The sequence below is a fragment of the Lissotriton helveticus genome, chromosome 4_1, assembly GCF_964261635.1.
Source record: "Lissotriton helveticus chromosome 4_1, aLisHel1.1, whole genome shotgun sequence".
NCBI classification, from domain to species: domain Eukaryota; kingdom Metazoa; phylum Chordata; class Amphibia; order Caudata; family Salamandridae; genus Lissotriton; species Lissotriton helveticus.
Window position 1 is genome coordinate 1370539180 of NC_136063.1, and position 14242 is coordinate 1370553421.

A 14242-nucleotide genomic window follows, 5' to 3' on the forward strand; every position below is an offset into this window, starting at 1 on the left:
ATAATGTCTCAGAGAGTAATGTACAAAGATACTCTCAGGACTTTCTGCACGACGGAAAAATGTCCTGCAAGAATACTGTAGCAGAGAGCAATACCACTGAAAATCAAGTGCCAGAATAATAACAATGATCAGAAAATAATGTACCCACTGTAAATCCCAGAAAACCGAAACCTATATTCCCTTTAATAATATTGTCCTAAATAATAAGATTGACCAACTGTGATACATATGATTGTCCCAAGTCTGTAATGGCACAGAAAAGGTAAAAACGGTGGAATTACAAGCATCAGAACAATAATAGCGGTTCGATTAATTTTAACATTACTTTGACAATATCATAGGATAAACATTTTCCCCAGCCAAATGTCCATTCCAGAAAGGCATGTTTTGCGGTGCCTGGCTATGCTGGAATGTTCTCTGTCTGGTACATGGAGTTGCTTAGATAAGAGGATGGAGAAGACGAATGCTTGTACCGGAGGGAGTGTTTGCATTGCCCCCCGCGTGCGGCCTTCCGCTCACACCTCTCTCCTGGCGTTGCCTGTTGCTCAGGTGACAGGCAGGCACCCTCCTGGGTCAGAGGGGAGGGAGGAGGCGACGCAGAGCAGTCACCTGCCCTGCTTCTACCCCCGGACTAGGTCCGTGGAGTGCTGCCGGAGAAGCCTCCGTCAAGCTCTCCTGCTCGAGCGGCAGCCTCGAGGGGGTTGCTACGGAGACGGAAAAAATAACAAAAGTTTCTCAGGGAGCTGCTCCCCGAGCAACAGCCCGCGCCTCCTTCCCCCAGCAGAGGCAGGCACAGGACGGAGCCGGGGAGAGGCACACGCCGAGCACCTCCCGGAGCCGCCTGACGGAGACCAGCACCTGCCGTGCCAGCACCGCGCCCGGGCAAACCTCCCCTGCATCGCCCGCCCCTCAGGACCTGCCCCGCAGCACCCGTCCGCCCCGCCACTATTCTGGACCTCTCTCCTTCCGTACTTTTTAAAGATGCCTCTCCCGGGCTGCCATCACCTTCACGGACCCCGCGCCTGCCTGTAAATCAGGGGAGCTTTCGCTTTTTTCTTTTGGTTTAATTGATTTTCCAAATCACGTTTATAAGTCGAGCTTTTGGCTGCTCTTCTGTGGATGTGAACTCTTCAAGACAAAAACGAATAAAGCTTTTTGGATGGATGGATGGATTTAGAAAACGCTAGAACAGGAACTCAAACTAGACAGTCCATCTTCCTTAATGGTCTTCTTTCCAATCAAACCACCCTTTACGAAAAATATATGTATTATCTTTCAACGGTAGTGTGTTTTTCCCGTTTCCAGTGAGAGCAGTGAGCAACGCATCTCTTTAGTTATTGTTTTTATACTTTATTTTTAATATTGAATAACACTTCTCGCTGGTTCTCTTTAGTTCCACCTGGCACCTCTAAATAACCAGGTGCGTACCGTTTAGATCTGCCCATCTGTTTACATGCAGTTTGGCTTAATTTCTTTTATTTCTGTGAAGATTTCCAGCGGCAGCTTGGATTTTGCCCTCAACCATTATTGGAATTTTCTTTATGATTACAGCAACATTGAAATAAACAGATGTTTCCCTACTGACTGTAGCAACTTTAAGGTAGTACTGTCAGTTCAGTAAGTGCATTAAACAGCTTCTACTTGCTAAGTCACAATTTCAAAGGAGCTGCACACCTGTGCGCCTGCTGCCTGATCACTTCCCTTTTCTCTAAAGTTGCTCTCAATCTTCTCCCCAAAAGGATCCCACTGCCTTGTGTCTACAGGTGGAATATTAAAGGCAGGCTAAATAGACTTGGCTTAGAGATGGCCATGAATGGTGGGACCCGCGCCCCTAGTCTGTCGCAGCAGCCGGCAGTGAAGAGTGTGACAGTATACCGCAACGGAGACCCCTTCTACCGTGGCCGCCGTATGCTCATCCACGAGAAAAAGGTGGGCAGCTTCGAAGTCTTCCTGCGGGAGCTATCCGGTGGAGTTGGAGGCCCTTTCGGTGGGGCTGTGAGGAATATCTACACTCCCCGCGCTGGACACCGCGTCAAGTCACTGGAGGACCTGCAATCGGGCGAGCACTATGTGGCCGGTGGTGGCGAGTGCTTTAAGAAAATTGAGTGAGTCGAATTACTGAAAAAATAACATGATTGGTGTGATATACAGCTCCCTACTGTATTGGTGTTATAAACTAAACGTATGCCGTCATGTCATACCATGGCAGTTATTCTGTTCTATTTTATATCCTAGCATACTATGCTATGCCAGATCCCAACCCATGCTAACTTCCTCTACCCAACTTCATCCAATATTTCAATATCAGACTCTAACTTACCAGACACACCCTTGCTTTTCCTTAGTATATCATAGCTAATCAACGAAGAGCATTCACAGGCTATAATTATGTATTTCTCTGCAGTAGGGTACACCCACTTGGTTAAATTACAGTCACCCTTCGTGCAATTGCCAATCCTACACCCCTTCCTACGTTACAAAAAATATTTCAATGGTAGATGGCAAGTTCTCCTTCTCATTGTATGTATTTCCCTCAGAGTATCTTTCAAATGATGGTTTTCTTAACGCGAGCATGCCATTCTTGTAAGACATAACGTAAGTGCTTCTTGTATCATTCCACCTTGGTGAGCAAACTCAGGTAATACTGGGTTTAACAGGATTTCTAATGGGGAAGACAGTAGACACTTTTAAATAGAATAACTTATGGAATCTTTTAGTGTCTTAAAAAGACATTGGAATATATAATTGTGGAGGTGTTCATGTAACAAACCCAAAAGATGATGGAATCTGAAGTCACTCAATTGGCTCGACTTCAGTCAATTTCCAGGTCTGCTACAAATCAGTGACCTAGCTAGGGTATTATGGGCCCTTTTGCAAGCAAGGACAGTGGGCCCCAAGCTATTGTTTGGTTGTTAAAAACTGATCTAAGTGGGATGCGGTGGTCCCCTTAAATCACTGGGCCTGGTGCCACTGGACCGGCTGGACTGTTGATAGCTACGCTACGCCCCTGCTTTAAAGTCGTTTGCATCATCATGAATGCGTCCAAGGGAAGTCACAATGATATAGGAGCAGATCCATGAGCCAGTGTTTCACTGGTGCAAATAAAACATGTGAAAAACAGTGCACATGCGGTGATATATGGCCAAAATGGATTCAAACTGTTTGCTCCCACAATTCGCATATAAAAATGACCATGTGTGGAAACACATTAGCTACCCAGCACTAAGGTTATTTGCCCTGACGTACTAGTGCGCTGGTTATGATTCCACGAGTCTCAGTTGTGTAATTTGTAGTTGATTGGCAGATTCACGGACCCACATAAAGAGCTAGTTTCCTGTTAACACCTGCACTGAGTGAAACAAAGTAACTTTCTGTCAGGGAAAAAAACAACTTTCCCCTACTGCTTCAGACAGAAAACTGTTTCTGGCATTCAATTTGTTGGGTTGTACTGGAAAATTCTTATTGTTTATTCGGTTTCTAATTCCTTCATTCATTCATTCTTCCATTCATTCATTCATTCATTCATTCATGTATTCATTCGTTTACTCATCTATCATTTACTGTGAATTAAGTTAAAGAAAAACAGTTGGCACAGAAAGGTTGCTGGGGGGATGGGGGAGGTACGCGCTTGGTATTGGGTAGGTATCATTTTGAAGATGTGTTGGGACCAAATGTGTTTGATATTCTGTTTAGTGTACTGAAATGAGCTGCTTCAGTGCGTTAACAGATCCACTGATCTGGCCATCATATTTTGATTTATAGTTGGCACTTTCACTTTTTTCAGAGTGTCAGAGTACATTAAAGAACAGTAATGCGAGTACAATGCACGGTTGATTTACATCTTGAGCTTCTGCCCATCTTCCCTGTCAGTGGCGTTGTAACTAAATTTCGAGTTTTTAAAATTGTCCTCCCAAAAGTAAACATTGACCACTATGAAATCATGAAGATACGTTTATGAAGGTGAACATAGATTTATTACTATTAATGCCATGTACATGTACCTTGAAATGTTGTATGTATATGTATATTCGACTTACATAGATGTGGAGTTAAGAGCAACAAATATATACATACACACACACATATATTCACTAAAAATCTATCTATCTAACTATGTATCTATCTATCTTTCTATCTATCTATCTATCTATCTATCTATCTATCTATCTATCTATCTATCTATCTATACACAAAATTCCTTTGCCTGTGATACTTTGGCAGGACGATATTTATTTACTATATATTTTGACATACAGCTGCGTGAGTTCCATGTGATAAGTTCCACCTTGATATGCTTCCCTAGGTCAGAGGTCAACGTTTCTGATAAACTCTTGTGGATGGGATTCTATGGGTGCTTCTGCTTAAAGTACATGAGCTGGGGTGGGGGGGGGGGGGGTAGGGGTTGTAATAAGTGTTAAAAACGGCTAAAGGCATCTCAGATCCCCTTCATTAATGCTACCCTGTTCCCGTTTAATGAAGCTCAAAATGTGTCTAAATCAGAAGGATAAAAAAGGCAACGTTGGGTCTTTAAGAGTTCAGACATGTGACCTGCACGCCACACCACCATGTGTCAGCGACAGGGATATAACTCAACCGGGCAATAGTGAGAGCTCACAGAAATCTGTTTCTGACAGGGAGCTAACTGGAGAGGTCTTGTAGCATAACTGATCGTGTTTCTTTTCTATTTGTCTGAAAGTAGGTAGCACCGCAGTGTTTCCTTGTCGCTCTAATCTTTTAATCGGGCATGAAGGGAGCCCTGCATATACATAGTATTGCAAGAAAAGGCCGACGTTTTTCATAGATGGTTTGTGATTGGCTAAGTGAAGAGGTATTTGATGAAAACATTTGCTTACCATTGCACTTACGCGATGGGCAGTGGTTAATTTGTAAAAAAAAATAGGTGCCGGGGCTCTCGTCAGGAGGAAGCTTGCAGCAGCCCTTTTCTCCTGCCTAAAACAGAACCAACTACTATCCATGAAAGTGGGGAGCGGACGTGGCCTAATGGCCAGAGCTGTTGACTTTGGAGCTGGGGAACCAGGTTCGAGTGTCAGCGTCAGTTCAACATCTGTAATTCTGGCTAAATCCCTACCATAAATGAATGTGTCCTTCACTGGTGGTCATGAAAAGCACTGGTATTGATCAATGAGTGCCGGTGCTGAGCACCAGAAACCACCGGCTCAAATTAATCACTGGTGGTGGACCATGGATAACTTGATATGAAAGTAAACATTTAATAGTCTCAAGGGGTAGCCTTCCTGTGGTCCCATTTGCAATCTGCTCAGTAGTGGATCTGTTGAAATGTATGCCAATATCCAGGGTATGGTATTGAACAGGCTGGCTTCAAGTTTTCAAACAAAATGTGCCCACTGCAAATAGGAAGGACACTGGTAGTTATAGATCCAAGCATTCTGTGAATTAATCAATCATATCTGTTATGTCATGTTAAAATTCTGTAATGGGGATCTTAGTATGGCATTGACATACCAAAGGGCCCAACTCGTCACCTACCCGTCTTGAATTAGACATGCCAGGCAGACAGTTAACGGAACTGTTAGGTATAGGTAGGGCTACCGAAATTGTGTGGGTGGGGAGGTATGCATTATGCTGATTGGTTGACTTATTTATACAGCAAGAAAAGGAAAAGTATGCAGCATAATGTGAAATAATTTGCAGCTGCATTGTTTTATTATTTTAATACATGTAAACACAGTGTGGGCAATGATTTCACCGAAATCCAGCAATAAGCAACAGAAAGGTGGCCAGTTAACTTTTGCAAAGTGCGTGGCACTGAGCAACAACATATAAAGTAAAGTAAAGTCCACATTTGTAAAGCGCACAATCACCCGTAAGGGTCTCTAGGCGCTGGGGGGCCGTCGGGAAGATTAAGCGAGCTATTGCCCAGAGTCACATGGTGCTGGGCTAACCTGCCGCCGGAGCCGGGGATCGAACCCTGATCCCCAGATTCCAGCGTCAGTCGCCCTGGCCGCGGCGCCACACCTCTTCTGTGACACAGTGTTTGATAACTTTTGATCAGTTTGAGCTAGAAACAATTTTTTTTTTGTGAAAATCTGCAAAATATTCTGCAGACGGTGGATTATGCAACAAATGCAGAAAATCAAAAATAATGCGCAAACGCTGTAGGCACTGAATCACATAATTCCAGCGGCCCTGGCCAGATGCAAACAATTGCCACGAGTAATACATGTGTGCCTTTAGCCAGTCAGTGTCTCCATGCCTCTGAAATTGGTTTTTACTGATATGATCGAAAGAGCAATGGCTCTAAATTTCGATTGTGCATCACATTTTGCATGTCCTCATTGTTTTGTCCAGATAATTAGATTCCCTTAATTTAACATAGTTTAAATTAATTACATTCCTTCACGTGGTGCCACATATGTAGTGTTTCTCAGTTCAACTTTGCTAGGGGCAAAGTTTTAGATTAAAGTCCTGCTAAGAGGAAGCCAAAGCACAAACAAAGAAGGAGGTGAACAACGAGGCAGCTGCGAAATTACATACATCGGAAGGCGTGTGGTCAGATTACAGAACAGTGGAAGCAATGGGAGAGAGAGGAGGAGTCTTGTGAATAAGAGTGTGCACATTTTCAACTTCATCCGCGTAATTGGGTGAGATTGAAACAGCTTCATGAAGATAGGTCACGTTTTCCATCTTTACTTTAGTCAAGGTTTTTTTATCACCCATCTCTGATCTGTTCTCAGTGGCTGAAAGTCACTCAGGACTTGTGCGTGCAAGGAATTGCCCCCTGCTGTCAACCATGCAGTGCTTAATTTGAGCCAGTGGTTTCCGGTGCTACGTACCGGCACATAATTGTCCACACCGACACTTATGACAGTCTGCCGCATGGTAGCTTTGTTTGACTAATTTAGAGCTAAGAACAACCACAGTTGTTTATAATTCAGTATACATTAAAAAGGACTGATACCTACCGACCAAGCCATTCTTATAGCTCTGGGGACCTGTAATAGTCTGAATTGTCACACTTGTAGGAGCGTGATTTCATTTATTTATTATTTTAAAAGTTTTATATAGCGCAAAAAAGACCCATGAGGGTATCGGAGAGCTTTACAGGTGAGCGAAAAAGAGAGGAGACCTAAAAATCAAACAACAGGGTGGTCAGAAGTGCTAGGGCAGGGAAACTCTATGTCGGCATGTGGCATACATAATCATAAACAGTCTAAGGCATGGAGAATAAAGGAACAAGAATAACTGGAGCATGTTACAAACTCAGAAAGGGGGAGCTGGGGTAAAACTGATAATGCAATGAGTACAAAAGGACAAAAGTGCATCTGATCAAGTACAATAAAAGACAGGTAAAAACAGAGAGGAGACAAGTCTTGGAGTTCATCTTAGGCAAGGGGACTCTAGGGCAAGAATTTTTTCATCAGAAGCGCTTTAACTTCCTTTTTGAAAATAATAGTAGAAGGGATTGCCCTGATTTCCGGAGGCAGGGAGTTAGTTCCAGATTCTCTGGGCGATACCTGAGAAGGCTCGATCGTACGTTTTAGTTTTACAGAATTTCTGTGGCTTCAGCAGAAGGGTGCTGGCACTTCTGGAGGACCTGCAGCCACCAGATAGTAAAGTTTTTGTGAGAGGTATAGTGGGGTGCTGTAGTGATAGTTAATAGTTGTGTTGGTAATGTCATTGGCAGTGCTGGCAGGGGCAATGTGTGGTACAAGCTGTGGTGGCCTCCTCAAGAGGGCCCTGACATTTATATTTTTACAAATTAAGCCCTGGTTAAACTGCATCTTCTACGTCAAATAAGTTGTTACAGAAATGTTATTGTAGATCATCTAATGTTATTCAAGGTATTATTTTTTGGATTCTTCTAAGTGGGTTTTTATAATTCATAATGGGATTTATTCATAAAAGATTTGTTTATACAAAGACCGCTTCCAAAATGACAGCTATGTTACAAAATAAAAGAAAAGGCATATATTTATATATGTACGTATATGTGTTAGTGCGAAACAAGGTACCAAATCGCTTTGGAGGGTGCTACAGTTTTTTAAATTGAAGACAATTCAAGCATCCTCAAAAAATCGAGTTGTGAATTAATGCTGACAGCCTTTCAGATTCTTTGATACTTCTGCCCACTTTAGTAAGAAATCTTGAACCCCAGGCTGTCCCTGTTAGAGGTTTCAAAGACCAGTGGCAAATACTGATGTTGTCAAGCAAAATTGATCATTCACAAGTGAGAAACTCCATTCAAGTCCACGGGGACAGCACGCATGGTCAGGTGGAAAGCTGCATTTCAAGGTGTGAAACTCAAGCCCAGAGCTTCGGAATAGATTTTCTTATCTATTGCCAGTAGCGTAGCTAGCTCTATGGGTGCTCGTGGCGGTCTCAGCGTTTGCCGCCCGCGGAGACCGCAGTGAAGAGCGAGGGGGGGACGGGCGAATATTTTATCAATTTTCCGCTCCCCGGTGGCAAAAACATTGAGGAGTGGGGGGGACAGCTGCCGCCCCAAGATGGCAGTTGATAGTGGGGGAGGCCCCCGCCCACAAAACTGGTGCCGCCCAGGTACAAGGTATATATATATATATATATCACATTTGGGAAATAGAGTGGCTAGACTTATGTATTACACCATCATCATAGTCCAGAGCTCTTATATTACCAGGCTTCACATGGTCCAGTATGCAGAGAGGTACACTGGTATCTTTGCTTTTGGACCATCAACCCTCAGGGACAAATTTACTAGATTCTCATGGAGTGCAATGTGGCAGCTGCAAATGCTGCACTACGTGAGCAGGTGAGAGCAGGAGAGCACTATATTTACAAAAATATAGCACTCTCCTCCCCTCTTCCTAGCGCCGGTGCAGAAATATGCTGCCATGCACCACGGACACACCTTTGCAGCATAGTGCAAGGGTGTCTGCTTGAGTCTAACATACGTTTTGTACTCGAAGGATACCCATCAAGTACAAAATACCATGCTTTGACTAACTTTAAACCTTCTCCCACTTTGTATGTATGCTGTACAGTGCAACACACATACAAAGTCAGAAAAGAAAGGAGAAATGAAAGCCTTTCTCCTCCATAGTGCCTATTTGAAATGGGCGCTATTTTCTCATTCTAAATGCTGTCTACTTTTTTAAGTAAATAGGGCTTAGCACCAGAAACCTTGGGTGGTTGCATCGGAACACCCATGCACCAGCCATGGTACGTCCCCTTGGCGCTAAGTAATTCAAAGCAGCTTTATGCACTGCTTTGTGTTAGCTTTGAGTGATTTTCCAATGCCAACAAGCTTAGCGCTGGAAAGTAAATGAGTAAAAAACGATTTAGCTTCAATTTGCGTCACTTTTGTGGCACAAACACGATGCTAAAACGTAATAAATATACCGTACAAGCTGCATTTTACAGACACGTGGTGCAAAGAGAGAAATAGCCATACCAGGATGCTCCTGATTCAGAAAGGATAAGGTTGAAGAAAAAAAGGGTGGAAGTGCTGTGGGATTTTTATGTCATGGCATGAAAGCAGAAATGGTGCACGAACATCTGAGAGAAACAGGTGCCCTCTTGAATATTTTAAAACTGGTGTTGGGACTATCAAATTTGCAGGTGATCTTCGCAGAGAGGATAGAAAATTGACAAGGAAAGTGTGCTAATGATAATTGTGTGTTAAACTTGTCTAAAGTGTACAGGACCATCACAGATGATTCTATAAAGAGAAACGGTCATAAAATAGACAGATGAATAGGCCAGACCTCAAACTAGTAATGGTGTCAACCTGCAATGGCGTTATTTTAGACCAATAGAGTTCTACATGCAATGTCGTTTGGGAAGAGCCAGAATCATCAAGAGACCAGTAGTAGCAGAGTCAATACATAATAATGCAAGGCCTGACTTTTAGGAGACTTGCTTAAAATGGTACTTGAAAGACTTAAACCACATGAATTGTCCATCCACATACAGGAAAGTAAAAAGAAGAAATATAGGACCCCGACTGACCTCACACTAATGAAATCTCTCCACATAACACACAGACAATTCGTCACTTCAGCCAAAGCCTAGTACCATGCCAACACATCAGTGACGCTGCAGACAAAAGCAGAACACTCTTCACAACAATCAAGCACTACTTGAACCCCCTGCCTGGTCCTCCTATCCCACACTCCTTGCGAAAGTGAAATTCCATCAACCACTTCTTCAGTGAAAAAATACAGAAAAACCAATAGCAGATGAGCAACTCTAAGTCTGCGTCCCCCTGACACCAAAATCCCCGTACTGCATCTCATAAGGGCCATCCTTCAAACTCCTGTCTCTCACAAACCTCACCAACATCTTCAACTTTCCAAGCCAAGATGATATGTTACCTTTGTCCTTTATCAGAACGCTGTGTGGAGATGGTCTCGCACCCCTACTCAATCAATCAATCAATCAATCAATCAATCAATCAATCAATCAATCAATCAATCAATCAATAAATTAGAACATTTGGAAAGCACACAACTTATCCGTGGGGTGTCTCAAGGTGCTGGGGGGGGGGGGGGGTTGCTGCTACTGTTCGAATAGCCAGGTCTTGAGTAGTTTTCTGAAGGTTAGAAGGTCCTGGGTCTGCCGTAGGAGGATGGGGAGGGTGTTCCAGGTCTTGGCTGCGAGGTGAGAGAACGATCTGCCGCCGGAGGTCGCTCTTCTGATGTGGGGGACCGTGGCAAGGTCGCTCTTCTGATGTGGGGGACCGTGGCGAGGTCGGCGGAGCGTAGCTAGCGTTGGGGGTGTAGAAGGTGAGTCGTTTGTTGAGGTATGTTGGTCCAGTGTTGTGTAGTGCCTTGTGTGCGTGGGTAAGGAGTTTGAAGGTGATCCTCTTGTTGACAGGGAGACAGTGCAGATTTCTCAGGTGGGGTGTGATGTGGCTGCGACGAGGGATGTCGAGGATCAGGCGTGCAGAGGCCCTCTGAATGCGTTATAGTCGTTTCAACATCCTCAATGCCTTGCTCACTCAAGGCATCATTCCTGTAGTTCTCATGAAATGCCAGATCCTCCCACTTTTAAAGAAATTGACACTTGACCCTGATAACTTAATCAGCTACTAGCCCACAACTCATCTACCCTTCATTGGCAAGATCATGGGGAAAGCAGTCTTTACAAAACTTGAAGATAACCTCTTCACCAACCATCTCTTATCCAACTATCAATACAACCTCTGAACACACTACAGCATGGGGACAGCTACTTTACAAATCACAGACTGTACCCTCCTGGCAAAAGATAATGCTGTCCCCTGCCTCCTAATAATAATGAAGTGGTTAACTGTCTTCGATACTGTCGACTACCACACTCTCATCCACGCCATGAAGGCCCGAATGGGATTCACAGGAAGCATGCTTTACTGGTTCATCTCCTATCTATCCAGCCAAGAACATTTCCTTCACATGGGCACCTCCAGGTCCCAGAAGACTCTGATCATCTGCGAAGACCCTCAGGTTTCCATCTTGTTTTCTTCATCTTCAACAGCTACATGGAGCTCATAGGTTTTCTAATCACTGATGACAGCATGTGAATTCACCAATATCCAGATGACATACAACTATATCTGAAACTCTCCTCTACTCAAGATATCCAGTGCATTAAACACTACTTTCACCTCAACCATGCCTGAATCTCCAGCACTTACCAAGAGTTTGAACTCACTAGAACAGAATTCCTGCAATTTACCAAGAACAAGCAATAACTATTCCACTAATGGCTCAACACACAAACCAACTTTCATATAATGTCAAGGCACTTGGATTAAACTTGCACACCAATCTCACCCTCATGAATGCAACACCAAGAAAACCGAGACGCTTTAGTAGCAACTCGCTCGACTGAGGAGGGTGAAACCATTTGTCCAAAAAGCAACTGAAGAATTGCTATGCAAGCCATCATGCTCCTGCTTCTAGATGGACACAGTGCCCTGCTCCAAGGCCCCCTGGAACCACACAGGCACCGTCTTAAAACTCTGCTGCATCATCTACACACCCATCATACCGGACCTCCCTACCTATCTGTGTCACAAGCACATCTTTTTCGATGTCTCTCGACACACCTGCAGCCAGAACACCATTAGACTGGTTTTTAAAGACATGCTAAAAAGAACAAAAACAAGGCAATAGGCCTTCTCTATCTATACACCACTCAATCTGGTATAACATCATTGTATCCTTCATCACTGCTCCAACCATGCTCCAATCTAGCGAAGAGTTGGAGTCGCAAATCTTTAAAGAACAATATATTATGATTAGGGCTCCCGGTTTTATAGTATTTCTTTTTTGACATTTCCGTCTGTATTTATCCATATTTATTTTTGGGGCAGTTTATCTGTATTTATCTACATTTATTTTTGCCGCAAGCTGAAGGCAACACTACAGCTAGTATTTTTCCACATTTATTTAAATTGACAATGCACACATGCGCTCAGTTGTTATTGGTTGACAAAATACATTCATCTGAAAGCTTTGCCATTCGCAGAATGTCCCAAATACGCTTAAAAGTGATATCACAAGCCATTTGTCTCAGAGCCTTGCAGTCTCTCTCATCGGCTCAGAGTGCTACATCCTCTCCCCCACTGAACTCTGAACACCGTACTGCCCCAATGGAGAAACTCACACTGCCATCAGCTACAACCCAATTGTGCCCCGCTATAAAAACCTGGAAGCAACTCAATTCAAACTATGCACTAGACAGGAGTAATTTGCTGCCTGAAAAAAGTAGCCTGAAAAAAGTAACAACATTCTGGAAAAAACAAACACTGATAGGGAGTACAACTTAAAGCTTTTACACTCATTACTCAGAAAGCTAAGGACTTGAAAAGAAAAGTAGTGCTTCACTGGAAAACTCTGTAAGGTGGCGCTAATGTGTTTAAGTGTGAATAAAACCAATCTGGACACTTTGCGACTACTCTGTCTTGTTTTATTTAGTTATGTATTTATTGTTCGTATTTTAAAACCTTTTATCTCTCCTCCTGAGGTCGCGTTTGGAACAGAAAAATTTCAGAAAAAGACATTTGCAAGAAAAGGGTTTTCTCTTTTTTTGGATCCATTTCACTGGGGAACCAAGAAAGAACAGTCACGGTTTTCTGCAAGTGAGGAGGAGCGCGATAGAAAGAGAGGGAATAAGAGCAAGAAAGAGGGGGAGCAGCAGAAGTAGACACTGTCCTTGTCTTGTCCGGGCAAGAAGGAAGAAACAGCAGCGGTTATGGGCTATGCAGCCCGGTCACAAACTCTGCAAATACTCCAGTCAGTGGCGTAGCAAGGCTTTGCCGAGTTTGCGGTCGGACTGTTCTTTCAGCAAATGTACCCAGTGTACTGCTCTCAGGTCCGGCCACAAACATGACAATCACTACACTGACGTAGCTAGGCTGAGCAGCCTCACTGCAGGGGGGGTGGGAGGAGGGAGCTGGCATCTGATTCCTACTTTTGCAGCCCCCAAAACTGCATACGCCACAGTCTCCAGCCCCCCCCTCCCCCAGCACTTACCTATGTTTTGAAATGGCTGGCCAGAGCTCACTCAAGGGCAGAGCGGAGCCCCGGACATGGCTGGGACAGCCAACAAAAGGCCGACAGGAGCTCAAAAAGACCATTAATTGGAAGAAATTTCCAGCAAAACTGAAGCTTGTGTTTCGCGTTACTGTAGGCAGCCACAGCCCTAGAATCAGGAAGAGGGTGTGGCGAGGCAACTCTGCTGGAGCACAGCAGCGCCGCAAAATGTGCTAGTATTTTCCCGTTTTTACATATAAATACAGACAAAGGAAAACTTGTTTACCATCTGTATTTATATGTAAAAATCTGTTTAAACGGAAAACTGGGAGCCCTAATTATGATGCAGTTCACTTTTGCACATTGGCTGTGTCTTTGCCTCTGATCCTCTGCACTGCTAATCTTCATTTCAGCTAGGTTTCTGCCATATATCTCTATCTCTACATAGGGCCCGATTCACTAAAGTAATCTGAGACAAAATCCTAACTTTAAGACTCTCAGTATTTAGGAGTAGTAAAGTTAGGAATCGTAACTTTACTACTCCTAAATGCCCTTTGTGAATACAGAAAGTCGTAAAGTTTGGATTTTGTCTCAGTTAAACTAAAGTTTTTGTCTTGAGTTAACCAAAACTTAAGTTTAACTGAGACAAAACCCTAACTTTATGACTTTCGGTATTCACAAAGGGCATTTAGGAGTAGTAAAGTTACGATTCCTAACTTTACTACTCCTAAATACTGAGAGTCGTAAAGTTAGGATTTTGCCTC

General features: G+C 43.5%; 1 protein-coding gene across 1 annotated transcript in view; it reads left to right on the forward strand.

Moving 5' to 3' along the window:
- The first annotated feature begins 1123 nt into the window (after positions 1–1123).
- Positions 1124–14242, forward strand: part of DCDC2 (doublecortin domain containing 2) — a 739932-nt gene continuing 726813 nt past the window's right edge. Inside the window, exon 1 of the mRNA XM_078687928.1 lies at positions 1124–2105. Within this exon, the coding sequence (XP_078544054.1) occupies positions 1804–2105 (302 nt within the window). The 5' untranslated portion in view covers positions 1124–1803. The remainder of the gene's footprint in view (positions 2106–14242) is intronic.